The sequence below is a fragment of the Amblyomma mixtum genome, chromosome 3 (genome assembly GCF_055824585.1).
Source record: "Amblyomma mixtum isolate Tamu chromosome 3, ASM5582458v1, whole genome shotgun sequence".
Lineage (NCBI taxonomy): Eukaryota > Metazoa > Arthropoda > Arachnida > Ixodida > Ixodidae > Amblyomma > Amblyomma mixtum.
In genome coordinates, this window is record NC_143014.1 from 347,833,211 (window position 1) to 347,856,466 (window position 23,256).

The 23,256-nt window shown below is 47.9% G+C and overlaps 2 protein-coding genes across 4 annotated transcripts; one reads left to right on the plus strand and one right to left on the minus strand.

Annotated features, from left to right (window-relative positions):
- Window positions 1-5,183: 5,183 nt before the first annotated feature.
- On the plus strand, window positions 5,184-6,359 carry LOC149356284 (uncharacterized). Its single transcript, XM_089584163.1, has one exon. The coding sequence runs from the start codon at window positions 5,199-5,201 to the stop codon at window positions 5,820-5,822; it is 624 nt and encodes a 207-aa protein (XP_089440289.1). The 5' UTR covers window positions 5,184-5,198; the 3' UTR covers window positions 5,823-6,359.
- Window positions 6,360-8,089: 1,730 nt separating this feature from the next.
- Window positions 8,090-12,785, minus strand: LOC149356285 (uncharacterized). 3 transcript variants are annotated; one of them, XM_089584166.1, is made up of 4 exons: window positions 12,410-12,785; window positions 11,083-11,277; window positions 9,354-9,556; window positions 8,090-8,944 (listed from the first exon to the last, which is right to left on the minus strand). In XM_089584166.1, the coding sequence occupies exons 2-4, from the start codon at window positions 11,164-11,166 to the stop codon at window positions 8,455-8,457; spliced, it is 777 nt and encodes a 258-aa protein (XP_089440292.1). In that variant the 5' UTR covers window positions 11,167-11,277; window positions 12,410-12,785; the 3' UTR covers window positions 8,090-8,454. The 3 variants fall into 3 exon arrangements, with proteins under 3 accessions (XP_089440292.1, XP_089440291.1, XP_089440290.1); XM_089584165.1 differs by lacking the exon at window positions 12,410-12,785 and having other exon boundaries at window positions 11,083-11,360; XM_089584164.1 differs by lacking the exon at window positions 12,410-12,785 and having other exon boundaries at window positions 10,587-11,360.
- Between the last annotated feature and the right edge of the window lie 10,471 nt (window positions 12,786-23,256).

Below are 23,256 nucleotides of genomic sequence, written 5' to 3' on the forward strand. Positions count from 1 at the left end.
GTCGCTGCTTAGTGAAGAGGCACAAAACGGATGTCGTCCTTACTAAAGGCCCTTCTCGGGGCCACCTCAGTGTTTCCTGGCAGACCACGCGCTTTCCGCCCTGTGCACATGTTCCCTTCATTTCCAATCATTTGTAAGTTGCATATCAATGAATTAATAAATCAGTCAATGCACTTTATTTACCAGAAAAATCTGGCTGGTCACCCTGGGCTAAAAGCTGTGCACACAGCTTGACAAGGCCCAGGGGTCCATTAGATGACAGTTTTGAACGTAGGAAAAACAAGTTGGTACTTTAAAAGAACATGGAAAGTACACCAAACAATATAAGAGCCGCCGCGGTGGCTCAGCGGTTATGGTGCTCGGCTGCTGACCCAAAAGACGCGGGTTCGATCCCGGCCGCTGTGGCTAGAATTTCTTTGGGGGAGAAATTCTAGAGGCCCGTGTACTGTGCGTTGTCAGTGCACGTTAAAGAACCAAAGGTGGTCGAAATTTCCGGAGCCCTCAACTACGGCGTCTCTCATAGCCTTAGTCGCTTTGTGACGTTAAACCCCATAAACCAACCAACCAACCAAACAATATAAGAGATAAACATTACAATCGCGCATTACAGTAAAGAAAAAGAAAACACTTTGACAGCAGACATACAGTATCACGCAGCCGCGCCGCGGCGCTGCGGTGCGCCGCCGCCGGCCGCCATGTTTGAGGTGCACGTAGCCAACGTCTAAAAACGTTGCACGTAGCCAAGGAGGAAATGCACGTAGCAGACGAACTCCTGCTCCGCAAGCATGTTAGAGGTCTCTTCGATTTGGCAGCACCAGCTGCACCAGTTCAAGGGGTGCAGCACCGTCGTCCTCGTTTTTCCGGTGCCGCGCGCGCCCTCTGCACTTTTCTCCTCGTTTTGTCAAGGTGCAGGCCTGGTTCTGCACGAGTTCTTCGCCGCCTTGCACTCGGTCTGAAGGTAGTGCTGGAAGTAGTGCAGCATGGCGCGGCTGCACTTGCGCCTTCGTTTTGCCAATGGCCGGTGCGCGCTAGTGTACGGGCTGTATCTGCACTTGATGAACTGGCGCTGCACGCTCACGTGACCGCTTGGCACCGCTGCAGAACTAGCACAGCCAGTGCAAGCCAAATCGAAGATACCTCTAGTGTGCTGAGCGCGGGCGGCGCGGTGGCACCCGAGGTGATGCCTGCGGCGGCGGCCGCATAGCGGCGCTGTGGTGCGAGAGGGTGTAGGGTGCCTGGATGCGCGCCCTCGCCCCCGCTCCCGCTCCGTTCAGGGTGAGGACAACCGCGTCGTCTGCTACGGCGTCCGCCATTGCATAGCCCTCTCTCAGGGAGCGCGCTGCAAGCATACGACTATGCCCCTAGTTTCTCGTCCGCGTGCACGTTTCGTGCTGATAAAATTACTTGAGGGGGCAGGACAAAATAAGAGACCAAGGAAGCTAACTTTTTCATGGTACAGTTTTGCTCAACCTATGCTGCGACATGATATCGTTCACGAATGCAGCGTGTTTTGCTTCGAAACACAGTGCAGTAATTGTTCGCTTAGAAAGTATGCGACGTGAATAGCTCTATTCTCGCGGTATGACAGATGCCGCAGTTGACTGATTTTTACTGGCGTGGTGTGAGCTTCTCTTTAGCCTATGCGAGCTCTAGGTGCTGCACCTTCCCAAGGCAAGGCGGGCTGACAAAATTTTATTCTTCTAATCTGTCATTATGGGACATTAAGATATGAACTTCGATTGCTGAAAGAATGAATGGAAGTAACCTAATGAATGAAAACTCTGGTATTTATGTCAGACTTGGGGAATAAATTTAAGCAGCGAATTTCACACTAGCTTCGAATACACAGTTTAAAACAGGCATATTGAACACACCGAGCAAACTTTTGAAGGATTTTATTCGGATGCTGTTATAGTTTGAAGAGGGAAATGAGCTGTGCAGCGTAAAAATGCAAGGTAATACACTACAGAAAACAATTAAAAATGCAGGACGACATGGTATTCAAGAAAGGAGCAAAAACAAATACCACTGTTACTAAGGTAATATGAATGGGGATATGCTGCGGCGAAGTACAGGGCACTGCAGGACAATTTCAGAGTGCACGGCAGGCTTACCCTTGCACATGTCTTACTTGCGTTTCCACTGACTGTTCTTGCTCCAACCTTACGAAGGTGTATGCGCAGCCGCAGGCGTGCGTTGCTTCAGATGAGCATCTCTTGGACGGCTTCCTTGTGCTGTTCGCAAGTTTCGAGATTGGGTCTCAACATTTTGTTCAGATCCCTTCGTCGGCTGTCACTTATCACGCTTGACTTTTGCGATCCACAGAAGTCTTCTCTTCGGCTCCGTCGGAAAGTGATACATCTTCCAACCATTTCTAAAATGGTTGGTGCACAACGGCACACAGCAGCCAGGCATTCCGTGCCGAAAACCACGGCCAGGCGGCCGCGCGAAGTTCACACGTGCTGGCTCCGCGGAGTGTGGGCTAGGCAATGGCGGACGGCGGCTACGAAAACCGGTCGAGGCGGCAACAGGTCCTTCAAAGAATGTCCCCACCCTGAACGGAGCGGGGGCGAGCATCCAGGCACCCTAAGAGGGTGTAGGGTGAGCGCGCGCGTCGGCGGGGCGAGCCGGTTTCTCGCACGCGTCGCTGCGCGTCGCGCCGCTGAGGGTTGGACAGGGATAACCAAACCAAACGCTAACCAAATGTAAGCACACGCGAGCGTAAGCGGTTGATAGAATTCAAACTAAAAAAACACGTTTCACAAAACACATCAATCGGTTTAATAGAATGAATGCAACATGTTTAATCAAAGGGGAAGTGCGAGTGGGGGTAATGCTTTTTGGCCAACAAAAAGTACGAAAAAGCGCGTATTCAATAGACCCTTTACAAAAGTTAGCGCCATCTAGTGAGAAAAACATGAACAGCGCACGGCGGCCATATTTGGTTCAGTCCGTCCGCGCCTCCCGGAGTACTCGGACGACAGTTCACTGTACCCGGAGAGTACGCGCCAACGTGAGCCCTCGTGGAACTCGTGCACGCACAGCGACATTCATTGGAATTCCCGCAAGCGATTGCGTCATTTGTTGGCATCACAAGAGTCGGTGCTAGCACCTAGCTCCATTCGGAATGCCAGCATGTTGCTGCGTGCCTTTCTGCAGCCAGCGCAGCGTCATAGACGCGCACGGAAACAAGGTGTGTATACGACCGTTCGTTTGCATTCTTGATCGGCTTTACAAGTGTCACTTGCAGCATGTCAGGCATTACGGCATGTACCTCTGACTGGGAGATAGCTCATAGAACGCGATTGCGATCACCTGAAACAGCGAGGTTGTTTTGCGTGCAATGGAGCCTTGTGAACTTCACGAAAGCTTGTGCTGAGATGGAAAATTATACTGGAGAAGGAGCAATAGATCCGCTGGAGCCTTTTGTACGTGGATTGCATTCGCCATTCTCTATTTGACTTATTACAAGGGCATGATTACCGAAGCTAGTTTTCAAACCATTGTGTCAAATGGCCGTGCATTGTGCAGATGGCAAAATGGTTGCCTAGGGCGCCCAAGCTGCCTGTTTCACGCTACAAAAGCGCCTGCCAAAGCCGCGGCGTCCTGTAAAGCAGGAAAAGATGAGGCATCACACGTGTAGCGTCATGCTCACATCCAGCCCGTTTCAAAAGATGTTATCGCTTGATGACGCGTGCGAAGTCCAGAGCGCGCAGCTCAGGTTTGTAGTCTGTGCCTATGAATACTTGCCAGCGCGATCCACAAAATAACGAAGCTTGCGTTCCACTCTAGTGGGTTTTCTCGAATCCCATGATGGTTTCTTAGTTGACAGCCACCCGAAAAGTGAGTTGGTTTTGTAAAGATGACGATTTCTTGTTTATTTCCTCTTTTAGTAGACATTTCAAGCTTTAACCTCATATGCAAGAGCTGAAATGGGCGGCCTCGGGAAAAGGGAACTGTGCTGAAATGATAAGGAATTTTAAAAATCAGCTATCACCGCGCCATGCCTGCTTCGCGCAAGAGTTCGTGTGATCAGATTTTCCAGTATTGCTATAAAGTATAGCATCCACAGCTATAATGTGGTGCTTGTTGACAAAACCTGTTTATTATTTGTGCAGATCTCCTTCCATGGTTTCCCAAGCAACCCGGCTTTGAGAAAGAAGTGGATTGTTGCGATACGCAGAGATGTGGGGAAAGACTTCACTATAACGCATCACACCAAAGTGTGTTCCAAGCACTTCAAGCAAGATGATTTCTACCCGAAGTATGCATCAGGTATGAAACGGCTAAAGGAGCATGCTGTGCCAAGTTTATTTAACTTTCCAGCAAAAGCTGCCAAGAAACAAAGGAAGGCACCAAAAGAGCGGCATACCATGGTCTCAACAACCCACTTAGAAGAGCAAGTGGAGCCGGATGTACCAGACTTGCAGTGTGATACAGCATCACAGAATGACCCTGAAAACACTATTGAGCCTAGTGGCGCTCAGAGGGCTCACACGCTTAGTGCTGCTCATACAGAAGAGTGCACGCCGCAGCACAGGTCGACTGCCTGCAGCCTTGATTGCGTAAGCCAGAGGAAAGCTGAGGTGTATGAAAAGAAAATCAACGAGCTTGAGCTGCAACTCTCTTCAGTACAGGAAGAGCTGAATTCATCAAAAGAAAAAAATGCCAGTGTTGAAATGCAGCTACAGCAGGCCAAAGAACAAGAAAAAGAACTGAAGCTCGTGAAGGAAACATTGTTCCGAGTCAGCAGGGAGCTTGAGCTGGCCAGAGAAAAATCCCAGCAGCTAGAGAAAAAAATTGGGAAGCAGTTTTCTGTCCAACGGTTCATGAACAATGATGACGACATGCGCTTCTATACAGGCTTGCCATCATACACAATTTTTAAAACAATTTTGGAATTTTTGAACCCAGGTGATAACGGAGAGAACATAAGGACATGGTCCGCGCAACAGTCAAGGCCTGTACAGCAATCAACACCATCCAGAATGGGCAGGCCTAAAAGCCTCACTGTAGAAAATGAATTTTTTTTATTCCTAGTCAGACTGCGCCTAGGACTTTTTGAGAAGGATTTAGCTGACAGGTTCTGCATTTCCATCGCCACAGTGTCAAGAATCTGCATCACATGGACAAGTTACTGTTTCATACACCTGACTCGCATGCCTCTGTGGCTATCAAAAACAGAAGTCCAAGAGGAGATGCCTTCAGTTTTCAAAGCAAAGCACGGTTCCACAAGAATCATTCTGGATGCTACAGAAATCAGGTGCCAAACATCTAGTTCACTAGCCCTACAATCAGCAACATATTCCACATACAAGTCGACGAACACATTTAAAGGCCTGATAGGAATCTCACCAGACGGCACAGTGACCTTTGTGTCCAACCTTTTCCCAGGCTCTATTTCTGACAAAGAATGTGTTCGACAGAGTGGCTTCTTGAACCTTCCTTTTGACAGAGGTGATGTCGTCATGGCAGACAAAGGATTTCGGATCAGCGATTTGCTAGTCGACATTGGGGTAGGACTGAACACTCCGCCTTTTCTTACAAGAAACCAGTTCAGTGAAGAGGAGGTACAGGAAACCCAGGAAATTGCCTCTCTGCGCATACATGTTGAAAGGCGCATCCAGCGCATAAAAAACTTTCACATATTTGACAGGCCAATCCCGCTCTCTCTGGGACCAGTCATAAATGAAATGTGGGTAGTGTGTACACTTCTGACAAATTTCCAGTCTCCACTTGTGCATGATGATGACGATCCTGTAAACGACCATCCAGACATGTGCATTACAAGTCCACAGGCTCAGACTCAGGCACATGCTTAATGAAAGTGGCCAACAGTGTTCATAGACTTTATTAAAGGAAAATATAATTTTTATGAAACCTTTGTCGGCAAATAATACACTGAATAACACACAAAGTTTTTCATCTGACAAACATGGAAAGCAGTTGAGTTTATAGCACCCGGCGACGCTAAAAGCGCAGGCGCTGAGATCGGCGTTCCCGCGATAGAAGAAAATAAAGATGGACAGCGCGTGCTCGGAGTGCACTCCCGCCACGGGCTGTTCGGAACTAGAAGCCTGCCACGCTGGTCATCTTGCTCTGGTGCTCCGCTGTGACCCCGCAAATCTTCAACAGTGGTGACCCGGCGAACCGTGCCTTCTATCCCAGCGGCGTCCTAGCATGGCCTACTGGCAGCACCCAAGTTTCGACCCGCCGCTCCCAGCGTTCCGGCCTGCAGGCGTCGGCGGGTGGTTCGCCCAACTGGAGGCTGCGATGTACCTGAACGGCATCACCATCCAGCCGTTTAAACACGCAGTCCTTTGCGACATCCTCCCACCCGACCTCCTGCGTCGGCTCACCTACTCTGCCTTCGGCTGCCGGACATACGATGAGCTGCGTGCGGCCGTCTTGGCTGACTTCAGCGCCTACTATGTTCCGCCGCCACTCTACGACGCAGCGGACCCGTTTTCGCCGCCGCCAGCCTCCGGCCCTGGACCGGCCTCGCTCGCACCCACGCAGCCTTCATCAGAACCCGGCCCGCCTCAGCAGCCCCTCGCCGCCACTCCAGTCCAGCGTCTCCGGCCCGGCTTCTTTAGCACCGACCACACCAGACGCGACGCTGCCGCATCGCTTCCGACAGCACATCCTGCTACTCCGGACACGCTAGCAGCACTGTGCGACGACTCCACGGCCTCAAGTCCACAGCCATTCCGTCAGCAGCTCGGTGAGGTGCCTGGCCCACCGCGGTTTGCCACGTCAGCGAACTCAGCGACAGATGCGCCTCGCGCCACCCTGTTCAGCGCCTCCGGCCATACCGCCTCCCATAAGGACGATACAGCGTCTACGGCAGAGCCCGGTGAGCAACTTCTCTCATCTGCAATAGTGCCGCTGTCAGTCGAGCTCTTCCTCGACGAGTGCCCCATTCCGCCAACTTCTGTACCCTACTGCGTAGCATCGCTGCCAGCCGAACGCTCACCTGCCGCCTCATCGCTCATTCCGCTAAAGCCATCAGTCACTGACCTGAGCGATCGTGCTAAGGGCGAAGTGAGATTGCTGGCACCGCAGCATATGCCACATACCAGCCCCACTACCCCGGCGGCCACACCGCCTGCCCAAGAGGCCCCACCCCAAGCCCTCAGTACTGTCAACCGCTTCTCGGAGTCTGACCCTGGCAGGTCGACACTGCCGCAGCAAGCGTCTGCTCTGGTGACTTCAGCCATCTTCAGCAACGAATGGTAGAGCTACACCCACCGAGTAGTGTGACAACTGTCCATCCACCAGCTGTGTCTCTTTCTGTCAGCCAGCCGTCTGATGTAGCAGTCTCAGCTGCACGGCCTGTCACTGTCACAACCTTCTTGCAGCCACCCACCGCCGACCATGCCCACACGCAATCAGCACTGGCCAGTCGCTCCGGACTGCCACTCCCGCTTCACCCAAGCTCCTGGGATTGAGCCCAGCAACTTCCTCCGGCATCGTCACAGCTGTTACCGTTGTATCGACGGTCACATCACAGCTGCTGTCAGTCCATGGAGCCGTTTCGGCCGCTCCTGTGCTTGTGACTGCGTACACGGCGCGTCGGATCCCCATCGACATCAGCTGCAATGTTCCAACACCAACGACACTTGTGTCCAAGGGCAGCACTGCAGTCAGTGACGGCCCGACCATGGCCTCCCCTGCCCCCATGTCCATTGTCAGCTCGGCACCCTGCATCATTCGCCCATTGCGCAGCAGCCAGGCTCGTCCACCTGAGCCCGCGCACTCCACCCGACGGCTCTTCTCGGCCCCTGACATGAACTTACTGGACCTTGTAGCGACCCCGTGGGGACACTGTTCCTCTAGCTGCCTGCTTGCCTGCCGTGGCTACTCCATCTCTGACCCGTCGGCGCGGACATTTCGACGCTACGTCTAGGCGGGGGACCCTATAGCGCCCGGCGACGCTATAAAGCGCAGGCGCTGAGATCGGCGTTCCCGCGATAGAATAAAATAAAGATGGACAGCGCGCGCTCGGAGCACACTCCCGCCACGGGCTGTTCGGAACTAGAAGCCTGCCACGCTGGTCATCTTGCTCTGGTGCTCCGCTGCGACCCCGCAAATCTTCAACAAGTTTAATAAGCAAATAAAAATAAGCAACATTTCATTTATATGGCACATCATTACTGGTAATGACACTTTGCAAGGAACAAAAATTATCAAATGCCAGCATGAACAGTGCTTCACTTAATATTGCATATCACTGATAGTAATGTTTTGCGAGGAACAAAAATGTAACCCTTAGCTGCGTTTTTCCTAGCAATCCACTCGCTGCAGGAACGAAAATATGTTAACAGCTGCTAGCCTCACATGCTTCATCAAACACTGCATATCACTTATAGTGTCACTTTGTCCAGAACAAAAAATCTATAGACTTAGCTGCTAGTTTTGGCACCATAGCTTACAGGATATAAACAAGAAAACTCAGAAACTGGGCTGTTTTGAAGCCAAATATGGCAACAGTACGGAAAAAAAGAAGGGGTTAATCTTAGCCATCGCATTAGCCCAGTCTTCTTCAAAAAATCTGACACGCTCCACAATCATAAACTTTTCCGAAAATACAACAAAATCAGTCCAGCGCAGTCCTGACACAGCCATTTGCCCAAGCACTTGGTAATAGTACTCATGGCTACGGTCCAACCTGAATACACCTTGCTCGTCCTTTTTCATGTAGTGTGAGTCTCCTATTTCTTCTAGTGCCTTGCCCTTTAAGCTGTACGGGCACTTCACTTCCAAAAGGCCATGCTTTGGTTCTTCACACGGATCAAAGATGAAGCGGTCAGGTGACGCTCCCAACCATGGACAGGATGGGTCCACGAGTAGTCCACATCTAAAAGCCTCAATGTCGCGGCTTCTTGTCCTCATAGTGTAGATGTATCTATGCACTGCTGGCTGCTCATTGGCAACTCCGTACCTGTGAAAAAAAATTAACAAAACTGGAAATTGGCACATAATTTTTATGCTTTGAACACACGGGTGGAAGTGGGAGAAGGGGTGCTAAAAGTGTACTGGGAAAGTCGGAACAAACTACAACAAGTCCTGTGAAGATGACCAGGACAGAACTCCAAAACTAATAGCAGCGGTACCTAACAGATTTCACAATGTTTACAAAACAGTGTAATGCACAATAGATGTAAAGAAATATGAGCATAGACCTCACATGGAATCGCACTTTTTTCTGGCTAGAAGGTTCGGTTAGTGCTGCTGCATCCAAATGTCTAACAAGCTGCTACATCTATGAAATTTCCACTGGTAATTAGACTGAATGTCAGTGTCAGCGAGTACTATCATTAAGATAATGAATGATAATGAAGCATACTTACTGTACTGCTCGCACTCGTGACAAGTCTTTTTGAGACGTGAAGTTGTGCAAGCCTTTCTCTGTCCAGGTTGTACGCTGTACAACAACTCCAAATGATGAAGCTGTCACACGGTGACGGCGTGCTGCTTTCCATGCATCACTACTAGCCTGCTGTCTTGTGTTCTGCTCCAAAGCTACAGCTTCCTCGCAGGAAATCTCCAAAGCCTAAGGAACAAGAAAAAGTCATAGTGCTTCAGAAATAATGCAAAAACTACCATATTACTGTTTAATAAGAGCTAAATATACTGCAAAAAAAAGACAATTAGGATTCTTCAAATGAAAGCTCACTTGACTGAAATATGAATACGATGGCTTATGTAGACAGAAGTGAGGTGTTCAACACTACAGAGGCATTAACTAGATATGTCAAGTACTCTGTACGTTCTAGCGAGCCAAGTTATAAATGGAATGCTTGGAGCACTATCAGTAGCCAGTGTCTATAGCCTAATGTGACTGTATGTTGCACTGCGCTAATGTAAGCCAAATCAGAATTTTTCACTCATGTATGTATGACATTTTTTTTCGTGTAATTTGTACCAGGAGAGTGCATAAAATAGACATTAGGATGTGCTTCCTTGCAATGTTTGAAAATTTCTTTTATGAACATATGTAGGTTTGAACGCGCAAATACATTTCCAGTCAATGCTGTGTAGAACTCAGTAGTCATGTCTCCTTCCACTTATTAAAGCAGAACCACCAACACTAAAAGCACAGAAAATTCAGAATTTAGCATTTCCTGGAAACGCCTCAGTTGGAACCAACGCATTTCTTTTGAATCATGTAGCAGCGTTGCTTTAGCAGACCCTCTTTACGTTATCTGGCAGCACCTTAGGTGCTGTGTTTGCGCTGTTCCCTCTTAAGTTATCTCCCCATAACTGCATGCATATTATAGTTACAGCATTTGTGGCTATCATCACAACTGCCTAACAAATAGTGCGCATTCTTCAGGTGAGTTCTCACAGTAAATAAACTTGCCTTTACTTGCAACCTATCAAGTGCGGACAATGAATTGATGCATACAGCTGGGCACTGACTTCCATGCAAACTTTGGTTACACCTCTTCTAGTGATATATTCTGCAAAATTAAACCAAGTTACTATTTTCAAGCAAAATAAAATGTTTAGCAGCTGAAGCTTACTATGTTTTAGTGTTAGTTGCTGCATGGATTGAGCCCATACTGCCAAAATGTACCCACCTTAAGTATAGACGCCTGTTCAGGAGGACAGCTAACGGAGCTATGCACCCACGCATTTGAGTCCTTGAACAGCTCCGGCCTAGTTGGTTGTTCACTTTTGCCATGCCCACACTGAATGTCAGGGGATAACATGACTTGAAAGCCATGGGGTACGAGGGGCTTTAAATATTGCAGGGGGCTCCCTAAAGGTGTGGGCCCAAGCATTGAATCGGCTGGAACGAGTGGGCCATTATGGAGGTGCCTACTTAATGCAGATGGAGCTACTGCTGACAGCTGGGCACCTAGTCTGCGTAATCTCGAAGCAACGTCCGCGAAGGAGGAATCTTCTTTGGCTGCCTCATAAAAGCGAGTCCTGAGGGGCTCACAAAGTCCTCCGTCCCGAACACGCCTCCAGTCGATAAACTCAAGTGGCAGTGGGGCAAGCGGTGTACTACGCGGACGTCGCCACTGTTGAGGGAGCTCTGTACAGGCAAGCTCAGGGGGTGGCTCCTGGTACCTGTTGCTCTTGAGAAGGACCAGGAGTTTGAGAGCTGCCATGGTATGGCTGCAAACACCACTTGTACCAGCTGCACACTGGCATTTCGTCGTCGCAATGGAGCCACAGGCTTGCAACGTCAGCTCTACCTCATATGGCCGAGACGACTTTTTCTGGCTCCTGTAGCAGGTGCATTTCAAGTGAACGTTCCCAGGGCTGCAATGAGTCAAATTATAATATGTTGCACACACTGTTTTGGCGTTTCACAAGTATGAAAACATTTCAGGTAACACCTCCCATCAGACACTTGGAAGAAGCTGTGACACTTCATTGCACACCACTTTATGTGCATAACTTCTGAACACTAAATGCATATTTCAGTGTCACATATAAACCACCATATATAGTAAAGAAATTGTTATGTATAAACAAAACATAAAAGAATGCAAAAAATAGCAAAGTTGGCTTATATGTTGCAAAAACTGCAAAGATATAAATAACCCCTTTAGTAGCTCTTCTGATGCAAATAAAGCCATACCTGTCATAAAGAAAACTAATCATGACTGAAAACAAGTTACTGTTAGCCTGCTTTCCACTATGTGGCCATCATCCACCTGTTACAAGTGAGCTGTTGCAGCAGACGAGCAACTTGCACAACACATTTCCAAGTTCACTGCATCTCAGTCTTGCCATCTGTAAATTTTCGGGTGCTAAATATCGAACGACACGCAAACGGCTGAGCGCTCATTACCACTTCAGTTGCGCCAGTTTTGGCGGCTAATTTTTTATGCGCCTCTGCTCTCTTTGGAGTGAAATATAGTGAAAATGTCCAAGCTTGGCTGTTAAAGATGCAAACACAGCTATTCTGCCAATCTCCCAGTAGCAGTACTCGGGAGGAGCTGTGCAAACCAGCAGGTTTAGTATCGCAGCTAGCACGCAACTGACGATTTTTGCACCATTATTCGCTGATGCCCACAAAAGTCTACGGCACTCTAAATCCCACAGTTTGAGCAGCAGCTGTCTATGCGTCATTTAACACATCCATGGACTCCCGTTCTTGCAGAACACTAGTTCTTTGGCTAAGTATCGCACTCCCGCGTACGAAAATGCATGATTTTACACATGAGCCTCGCGCCTAAGGGCCATTACAACTTGTGTAAAATTACGCACAGTTCTTTCGTCGCAAAGAATGCATCGTCGCTCATTTCAGTAAGTATCTACCAGCCTGGGATGAGCGACGGTGATGCGCAAATCAGGTAAACAAACTCGCGGTCGTCTCACATAGGCGTCCAAGCAACAGCACACGGACAAAAAAAACTTTATAATTATAAAACTTTGAATACTGCACCTGGATAGAGATGACGCTACGCGGATCGATGAGGGTTCTGTGTAGGACTCGCAGAGCAGTTTGTAACTGCGCTCGGCAGCACGGCCGGAGGGCCCCGCCACGCCTCGGCTCTCAAAATATGCCTCCAGCCGTCGCTCGCAGAAACCGTCAGGGACAACAAGAGGTCCCTAGACCACGAAAGGACTTCGCTTGACATTGAAAATCCGTTCCACGCACAGTACACTTGGCGACAACGTTACAAGCACGGACACAACGGCGGGCACTGACGGACGGACGCGGAGCGGACGGACGAAGAGATCCAAAGATGGCCGCCACCGCGGGGTCAGGCGAGGTCAGCGCGCCTATCATTGTTGCCAGACCTACTTTTGTAAACCCCCTATTGTAGTGACAACAGATAGACACTGTCACAGATAGCCAGCAACAGATAGACACTGTGTAGGCTTCACCTACACAAATTAACTCTGAGTGTGATAGAGTAGCACATTTTATATTTGCCACAGCGGCAGGATATCAAACTTACAGCTTTTGATTATATTAGTACGGAAAGAGATAAAACACTACGCTATTATGAATCCATTGCAGCCTATAATTTATATAAATTTTAAAAGTTCCAAGTAAAAGAACTTGTTACGATTATGGCTGAACATGTCCATGCTTTTGGTCTTTTCGCTTAAAGCCTCAAAAACCTTCGTGTTCAGACCAAAGGCACTCCTAAATCGTTGCAGATATTTTTGCAAGCATTTTCGCCCAGGCAAAATCACAATGCTCTGCTTCCGAAGGTGCTTGTAGAGCCTTGGGCTCCGCATCCTCATTAGCAAGCATTCTTCAATCCAGGCATCTTCATAAGGCATGCCTCTCAGAGACTTTCGTCTTGCGGCCAGGAAACAAGCTCTGCTGCTTCTTTGGGAGTGACTGTATTTTTGTCTCGAGTGCTTCTTCGCTGAGTGCATTGTTTTGCTCCTTCATTTGAGTCACATGCTGCTGAGCGTTGGCCACGCTTTTCTTTGTGTTTCTCAAAGCACGAGAAAAATTGTTTTGTTTTGTCACTGTAAGGATCTTTCGTCTTTTTTCTTCTGCACATGTTGTTCTGCGAGAGCTTCTGTAAATATTTGCAGTGGAAGCATGACTCTCCTTTTCCATCGGTGGTCAGCAAGCATTTCTCTGCGAAGTACATATTTCTGTATGAAGTGTGCTTGCCTTCAACAGGAATCATGCCACATCCATTACAGAGGCCACGGAGCCATTTCTTTAATTAATGTCTCTGCCTCATGGCGGGCTGTAAGCACGCGCTTTTCCTTTTCTCTTCCTCGGAAGTAAATTGTGGCAATTACAGAACCGTGCTCAATCAAAGGCTTTCCAAAAGTCACCATTCTTTCGATGAATAGTTTCGAGAAGTCACCAGCTTCGGTCTCGCAACAGGCATAAGTTAAAGCGCCATTTGACGCAGCAGGCAACTTCATCCATGTCATCGGAATCAGCATTCCATCGAACGGGTGCCGAACATCACTTGCGCACGGACACTGCAGTATCGCTTCGCTATCACACACCGATCCTGTAGCAATGTCTGTCTGCTCGGAATCGGTACGCTTCTGGAGTTTCTCTGATGCGCTTCCACGAGCGACGCAATGAGAGTCAAACCGCGTATCATATCACCGTCGACTGCAGAGCACAACTCGGGATCCACCAGCTCGACATTTCGCTTCCGTTGTTTAGGTGCCGGTCCTTAGTCGCAAATGTTTCGCACCTTCCTTTTAAACCGTCCTTTTAGGTACAAGATGAGGTGGATAATTTTCGAATACTGTAGGCACAGCATCGGGCTTCAGGCGTGGCTTCATTCGGGCGAGTTCATTCACGACGCCGTTCACCGTAATCTTAAAAGATCTTTCGATGCATTCGTTCTCGAAATGTTTTTCGCATCCGACAGCCTTCGGTGTCAGCCTTCTGCCTGCCCTCTTGATCTCATTTGCCCATTCAGCAAGCCGTGCTGGGTCCGCCGGTGCAGTGAACAAAGACGCCTTTTCATCGTTAGACCGATAACCGCTTCGTCCTCTTTGCATTGCCACTTAGCCTTTAACATTTCACGATGTTTTTGCTCACGTTTAGCGTCTTCCAGCTTCACAATATAAGAGATGATGCTTGTCAAACATTGATTTCACACGAGCAATCGCGCGAGGCTGCGGTATCGGCGCGACAGCAGACGACGGGAGTTCGGCGGCTTTCGCGCACCCACCCGACCGGCAGCGCCCCTTGCGGCCTCTCCGCGCAGGCATCGCGGCGGGGGCCTCGCCCTCCCGTACGAAACGCGCGCTGCGCACAGTAGCCAGTATATTCTAGGCACTATACTTCGGGTGTCGCGTTCAGAACGCCGTTTGGAATCCGCGTGCGTCGGAAATTCGACCGCTAAGTCGCCGAGCGCTAGAGCCGCACGAAACAACGTCGTAAACGAATGCCAATTCGATTGGGAAGCTGCGCTTGTTAGCGCTGCTCGAGCCGGCCGAGAAAACAGGCGCAGCGACGAAAGTTGGTCGCCTGTTTAGTTCCCCTCGATTCCGGGATATAAGCCCGGATAGCAGTCAATGGCAGAAGCGCTTCCGTGAAACCGGAGAGCCGCATGTAGTTCAGGCACATTCGCGGGAAGTGATCGGTGACTCGGCGCCACTCGACAGCTGCGGCGCGTCTGCGGTGCTCCTTGCATAACGGTGGACTGTGTATCTGCGCAGCGCCGTTGATTTCCGAGCTGCACTACATACCTGACCGTGATATAACGTTTCATACTTTAATCTTAGGTTGACCTGCAAAATTCTTGGACGAAGTGCATCCTAAAGAAACGCAGGACGGCCACCAAAGTTTACTTAGATATGTTGAATGAAAGAATGCGATCTCGTGCTTTTTTTGGTCTTGGACATGCGCTTCGTTTTTCGATGGAGTCGTGGCCACCCAGGCGGCGTCCTATCGCGGACGATGTGAAATTTGCGCTTGCGTCAGGGTGATACTGCATGGCTTGCGAGCTGCATGGCAAACCCGATCCTTACTAAAACAGCTCAAAATTTTCCACTGTGCGCTGTGTTGTCAGATATTGACGCGAATAAGAGACACGATACTAACAAAGCGCGGGCTTTCAAGTGGAACCTAGCAGGTACTCTCGTATCGAATTTTGCCAACATGGCGTGCACAGTGTAAAAGTGAACAACTTATCCCAGTCTGCTGCCTTATAAGCGGCCGCTGTGACAATCTATATGACCACCTTTGCGCAGAAGAACGTCTGCTCCAGTGTGGTAAGAAAGCTTCCGATGTCCGGCCATGTGCGTGTGCGTTGTGTGCGGAGGATTCCTACACAAGGCATATAACACCGGCCCCTTTTGTGAGACATTTACTCGGTGTGCTCATGCACCGCGGATGCCGCAGCTATCGAGTGGCGCCAAGTCACCGATCACTTCCCCGCGAGTGTGCTACATGCGGCTCTCCGGTTTCACGAAAGCGCTTCTGCCATTGACTGCTATTCGAGCTTCTATCCCAGAATCGAGGGGAACTAAACATGCGACCAACTTTCGTCGCTGCGCCTGTTTTCTCGGCCGGCTCGAGCAGCGCTAACAAGCGCAGCTTCCAATCGAATTGGCATTCGTTTACGACATATTTTCGTGCGGCTCTAGCGCTCGGCGACTTACCGGCCGCATTTCCGATGCACGCTGATTCCAAACGGCGTTCTGAACGCGACACCCGAAGGAAACATGCTTGCGGAGCAGGAGTTCGTCTGCTACGTGCACCTCAATCATGGCGGCCGGCGGCGGCGCACCGCAGCGCCACGGCGCGGCTGTGCGCCAGTGCATACCACCTATAATACATACAAAAATTACGACATTCAGCACTATGGCACGAAATATAAGAACAGCACATAAAGCAAAAAAGAAAATGCAAGTTACAATAGTACAGATAGATTAGCTGTTTACATTTACATATGCATAAAATTAGTCATCGGCTCCTTGGGCCTCCTTCAAATCCTGCAGAAGGCTTGAATTTGCAACTGATAATATCAAAGAAGATTTAGAAGAACTTCAGTTTGGGGTACATGGTGCATAGTACTTGAGAAAACAAACAATAGCGCCTACAGTGACACACACAGAAGAAGAACGATGCAGCACAAGCGCTATTCTGCGCTCTACAGTATGGAACTGTGGCTGTGAAAAATGAACCTTCACGTCAGTGAAATGTGAGTCTTTAGGCTGTCTACAAATCGTTATTACAGAAAGAAAAATATTAGTGAATGTTGTGTGAGAGGCTTGCATATTACTCTGTTTGTTTATTTATTTATTTATGTTACCCCTCAAGGCCAGTGGCATTACACAGGGGGAATGGTAAATATACGAAAACTGAAAGAAAAATAGTTGATTACATGGATATTAAACAGCGCCTGAATATACAATGTTAGCTAGTGCTACGCGGAACTGCTCATAATTTTCAGTGCCGGCAACTTCTGCGGGAAGGTGGTTCCAGTCGCATGGGGTTCGCGGCAGGAATGACTGCGAGCAGCATTTTCTGTTGTATGACATACTTCCGACTTTGTGATCATGATCAATGCGGCGGGATACAGAAATTGTATGGGGGATGAGGTGATCACGAAGAGCGGGATGATGGTACAGCTTGTGGAACAGGGTGATACGAAACACTTTTCTACGCGATGTCAGTTATGGGAGGCAGATATTAGACTTCATAGTAGTTATACTCGCTGTGCGGTTGTAGTTAACAAGGATTAAACGCACAGAGTTATTTTGCACCAGCTCAAGATCATTAATGAAGTTGTCATGAGCAGGGTGCCATACACGTGTTGCATGCTCGAGTTTTTATCGTATTAGTGTTTGATAAAGCAATAGTTTCAAATTGGAAGGAACGTTAAAGAAGTTGCGACGTAAGTAGCAAAGCATGCGATTAGCATTTTCAATTATGTTCTCGGTATGAAGAGACCAGTTAAGATAATAAGTAATGTGGACGCCGATGCACTTATATGATGAGGCTGATTCCAACGAAATGTTATCGATGTAGTAGTGAGGTGGGGCGGAAGTTTTTCTAGATACACGCATGACTTTGCATTTGTTCATATATAGCTGCATTCACCATTCTTCGCACTGAAGTCAGTGGCGGTCTCGTCAAGTAGTCCCCTGCTTTGTACGTTCACCTTGTTAGCGGCTGTCTTATTTCACACAATTCCACGTTCTACACGTTGATAATTATACGAGCACAATTCGTTGTGATTGTCGAGGTATCGTGTTCCTGCCTTGCCGCCACCGTTGTCTTGCCATGCCGCCGGCGCGGCTGCGACGGCGGTGCCATTCACCTGCGGTTGCGGTGGCCAACAACCTCGTCGGCGGGGGGGGGGGGGGGGGGGAGGAAGGGAGCCACTCATTCATGCCTTTATCCCACCATGGGACACAGCGACGCCAGCGAGGGGACCATCCCTTTCTGGCTTGACAAGGAGCGCCGACCAGCCGCCTTGAAGGAGGGGACTGAGGGCGGAACAAAGCCACTTCCCAGAACTGAGAAATGAAGGCCGCTAACCCCACTGGCGAAATGTCCGGGCAGGTGCTTTGACCTTAGTGGACATGTCGTGGCGGGATATCCCAGACGACGACTCGTTTCCCCTGGTATCGAAATGAATATTGCTCGCGTAAACGTTAACATTCAAAGATTGAGTAATGGTATAACGTCTATACCTTTCGCCATTTATTTTTCAATAACAAAGCGCAAAAACATTTTTGTGCAAATAAAATAAAAAATCGTTGTTTCTATTTTTCTTTTTTTATATAAAGCAGTCTTTCCGCTCCCCCTAATACCCCTCTCTGTGACCCCCACTGACTGAAGTAATGTAAGGTTGTTAGTGTTGGTTATTTCTCTAAAAATGACGCAAACATCAGCGAATAGGTGAATGAGAATCCATAAGAGAGCGGGGATCATTAATGTTAAATCAGGAACAGTAGCTAGGGTCCAAGAACTGAACCTTGTGGAACTCCAGAAGACACCTCTGTAAAACAGGTGTTATAACCGTTAGCAAAAACTAATTGTGAGCAATTAAGTAGATATTCAATCCATTTCAATAAGTCACAGTCAATATTCAGATGTTTTAGTTTGTGAGCCAAAAGGTTGTGACATACATCGTCGAAAGCCTTTGAAAAATCCAGAAATATACAGTCAGTGATGATAGGTCTAGAATACAGTGCAATGCATGTGTAAACTATATTAACTGTGTTTCGCAAGAGTAAGGTTTTCGAAAACCATGTTGCGCTGACATAAAAAAGTTGTTCAATGAAAGGAAGTTAACAAGGTTGGTGAATATTATATGTTTGAACATTTTGGGTCAAGTATTGGTAAGGGATATGGGCCGATAATTAATAGGGGATGCTTTGCTGCCGGATTTGTAGACTGTAACCACCTTTCCGATCTTCCACTCAGTAGCAGCGTTGACTAGTCAATGCTGGAAAAGTTTGGTTAGTATAATGGGCGAATAAGCTGCCGTGCTTTTTAAGTAACGCAGTCATAACCCGGAGCGGAATGAACACTGAGTCCATCAATAAGCTTATTCACACCAGTAGGAGCAACAGTTATAGGTGGCATGAAAACATAGTTGAAGTGGTGAGTTGTAGGCATATGTATACATCAGATATGGGTGTAAAGTTGTCAGTGATTGCGCGGTTAAGAATCGTGACGCAAACGTCGGAAGGGATGGGGTCGCCTAACGGGTCAGATAACGCAAAACTATCGTCGGTGGAAGGATTACTGACCCGCCAGAATTTTTGACATTGGTGGTTACATATGTGAGTGGAAGTGATTTTAGCGCTTTTGAGCGCCTGAACATACATGTTGGAAGCCGCTGAATACGAAGTCCGATCACTCACAGTTGGCGAGAACTTTACGATGCGGTAGAGGCTTTCTTTTTGTTAGATAAACGTTTAATGTGATTATTACACCAAGGAGCTATTGAGTGGGTGGTAGCAGTGCGTTCAGGAGTGTATTGTCCTGTGAGTTGGGTGACTATAGCTGTGAACATGCTCCAGTTGGTTTGAATGCTGCGGACACCAAAGCTATGGGAAAGCATGGATAAAAAAAAATAGTTCATTATTTATCGCCTGAAAATTTGCTCCGTTGTAGTCTCGTATTATTTTTTTCTTTTTGATAGTGTTCGGAGTGGCTAGATTAATGTCAGAGGGCATTAGCAAGTGGTCGCTGATGCCTGGCAGGTATGTAATAGGTGAGACTATGTCAGATCGATTTGTCAGGATTAAATCTAGCGTATTCGCCGCGTTGGCTGTTATAGTCCCTTGTGAGCACAAATGCACTAACGACAATACTGAGCGCACATCTAAAAATTCGCGACTTCGAGACGAGAACGGGGACATTAAAGGGGAGTTGGTATTCCACGTTATCTTCGAAAAAATTAGATCGGCAAATAAAACAATACTGAAATAGATCATGGTGCTTTGTTTTTAAGTGTTTCCATAAAAAAGTATGGCAACAGATAAGGAAAGGCTTAGGTGATCGTGATCGAGGAGGTTAGACTGAATTACAGTGCAACAGCTTGAAACAGGTCTTCACATCATTCGTATATACTAGAACATTGCAGGAGCCCGGACAAAGCAAAATTACACAAATTACGTTTGCATAGAGATCATGGCAGTGGATGAAATATAGCTAAAAGAAGAATTGTGAACCGAAGCAAAGTATGTAATGAGCCAGAAATATGCCTATCAAAGGAGACACTGCACTGAGAAAATGGACAGCATGAAATAAATGAGCAGCACAAGTGCAGCGTACAGGCCTTTATCAAAGAATTTAATTTTTTGTTTATTTACCACGTCCTGGTAGTGTTAGCTCCATAAAGCATTATCAAAATTATCACAATTTTCAGTTTTATTTGCTTAGGAGAACGTTAGAGCAATAAGAACTTGGTTCATAAATGCACTTCAAATATTGCCATAAATCATCGTACTCTTCGTCCTGGGCCACAAGAGCTGGGGCTTCATGAGATAATTATTACGGTGCATTAACGAAAATTTCAACATGCTGTCAGCATGCAGATTTTATACTGGCGCTGAAAAAACCGCATTTTTTAAATTTTCACTGGCAGGAGGGAGTAACTTTCTTGACTGCGCTGCTTTCTTCCTAAGAAAATGAAAGACGTGTATGCCGACCTCTTATACCTGTTTTGCAGCAAAAACAATTCGAAAATATGTAGCGTAAGATATAACACTAATGCACTGTGAAGCTTGATGCCTTATTGGTCCAGTAGAGTGAAGAGCTGGGCGAGTTAATTGGTTCACGATTGTAGAAAGAAAACCAGCGCAAAAGACGGGGACACAGAACTGGGAACACAGAATACAGGAACACAGAACACAGCGTCGTCCTGTGTTCCTGTTGTGCGTCTCCGTCCTTTGCCCTTGTTTTTTTTTTCTTAATTGGCCATGCACTTGTAGCAATTTAAGTTCACTTCCTGTGAATTTTGCACAAAAGTAGTGTATTTTTGCATTCACCTTTTTTACACGCTGAGTTGTTTTATCTTTTGGTCACTTCAGAAGGGAGGAGTTAGTATAGAAGTAATTTACTTGGAGAATACAAGGAAATATATCTTGCGATGAATTTTCGCATATTTTAATTCTGCCTGATGGGAATGCATTACGCGCCATACGGTGTTACTCACAACCAAACGCCCAGGGCTCGAAGTTGGGCAAAGCATGTATCATACGAGGTCTGTTAGAAAAGTATCCCACCTTTTGCCGAAGAAAAAAAACTGGCGTAACTGGAGCGTTGGAAACATAATCACCTTCAAAGTAGTCTTCTTGGGACTCCACATACTTCTCCCAGCGATGCTGCCATTGTTAGAAGTATTCCGAAAAGGCCCCTTTCGGAATGGAGTTGAGCTCAGCTGTCGTTGCAGCCTTATGTCCTCTCTTGTCTGAAATCGCGCTCCTTTCAATGGCCTCTTGATTTTGGGAAACAGCCAGAAGTCACAGGAGGCCAGATCAGGAGCTTAAGGAGTCTGTTGAACTACAGCAGTCTAGTTTTTCGCGAAAAAAGTGCGAATTTAGTGAGAGGAATGTGCAGGAGCATTGTCGTGATGGATCCGCCAATTCTCTGTTGACCTCAACTTCGGCCTCTTGCGTCGCACAGCACCACGCAGGCGACGGAGGACATCCCTGTAATATTCTTTTGGTCAATGTTTAACCTGTGGAGTGCGTACGCGTGGTGTGCCACACAGAGAGAGTAGAAAAAAGCAGTCAGCATCACTCTGACATTGCTGCGCACTTGGCGGGCCTTCTTTGGTCTTGGTGACGTGGTGACGACTGGCATTTGGTTTCCGGGTCGTACCTGTACACCCAAGACTCATCACCAGCGATTATGGTGTTGAAGTCGGGGTCACTGTTTGTGGAATCCAGCATATCCTGTGAGACTTCAACAAGAAGCTGCTTTTGCTCCACCGTGAGCAGCTTCGGCACGAATTTCGCTGCATCTCTCTCCATGGGCAAATTTTCGGTGATAATGGAATGTGCAGAAAAATTGGTGATGTCCACCTCTTCCGCAATTTCGCGGATAGTGACACGATGGTCCCGCGTCACCACAGCGTTCACTTCGGCAATGACCTGGTCACTTCGGCATGTTGATGGCCGGCCGGAGCGTGTCTCTCTCTGCACCGATGTGCGGCCGTCTTTGAACCAATTGTACCACTGCTTAATCTGTGTGCTGCTCATAGCATTGTCACCGAAAGCCGTCTGAATATTCCGAATGGTTTCCACTTCGCTGTCGCTCAGTTTCTGGCAAAATTTGATGCAGTAGCACTGCTCCTGTAGCTCCGCCATTTTCCTTGCAATAAAAAAACCGACGAGAGCACTGCGCACTGCCTCATTCAAACGCTGCGTCCCAGCGACTGACGCTATCGGAAGGCGGGAAAAAATCTGTGCATGCGCACGAAGGTTCGAGGTAGGCTGGTGCAAGCGTGCTTGTTTCAAATCCATCAGGTGCTCGTAAAAAAAAAAATAAAGTCGGATACTTTTCTAACAGACCTCGTATATGTGGAAGTGCGAATATGGCTGTGGTGCGCTGGGCGTCTTGCATGCACAGCAGGAAGTGATTTGTGTCTAGACCATCCAGGAGGGAATGTACAAGGACGGGATGATAGTAAAAACGCTAAAAAAAAGCTAGCTGGGGCTGGAAACGCATTTTTGGTTCTAGCAAGTACCAACGTTGGGGTATAGTGCCTAGAATACTGGCTAGTGTCACGAGCGGAGGGGTCTCCGCATGGGAGGAGGTGGCAGCGCCAGCGCTGCCTTCCAATTTTCGCCGCCAGAGGGCGCTTCCTGTCGCAAAGGTGCTGGATTGCTGCAGTTGCCCAGCCAAGCCTTGTGTTGTGCACTGTGTTTAGCTTGCGTCTGCGCGTTTCTTTGGTTTTGTTTGCGCTGTGGTTTGAGCAAATGAACTGAAAGTTGCAGCGACTAATCGTGCTTAAGTTGCTTCAGTTCAGTTGCCTTGCCAAAACTTGGTTGCCCCGAACACGAGGCAGCAACCAGGCTGTGGATTGTTGTTTTATGTTTTGCTAAGAATTACGTTTTATGTTAAAGGGCTAAACAAAGACAGAGAGGCACAAAGGCAACGAAAAAAATTCTTGAAGTTCAGACACTGCAACTAGTTTGCTAATATCAATACAGTGTTTTCCTTTCTGTATATGTATAGTGCCTTGCTTAAATGGTATGGCTGTGTACTGTTTCTAGGCGCTTCTCTTTATAACTGTTGATGGACGGTCTCTCCAGCGACCAACTTCAGATATTTTGTTCAGTTAATAAATAATTCAGGGCCTTGCTTACTTTGTA

Coding starts and splice junctions, on each gene's coding strand:
- LOC149356284 (XM_089584163.1), top strand. CDS start 5,199: ATGCCTTCAGTTTTCAAAGCAAAGCACGGTTCCACAAGAATCATTCTG.
- LOC149356285 (XM_089584164.1), bottom strand. CDS start 11,123: ATGGCAGCTCTCAAACTCCTGGTCCTTCTCAAGAGCAACAGGTACCAG. Junction 9,557..10,586: donor AACAGGCGTCTATACTTAAG/GTGGGTACATTT, acceptor CTTGTTCCTTAG/GCTTTGGAGATTTCCTGCGA. Junction 8,945..9,353: donor TCACGAGTGCGAGCAGTACA/GTAAGTATGCTT, acceptor TTTTTTTCACAG/GTACGGAGTTGCCAATGAGC.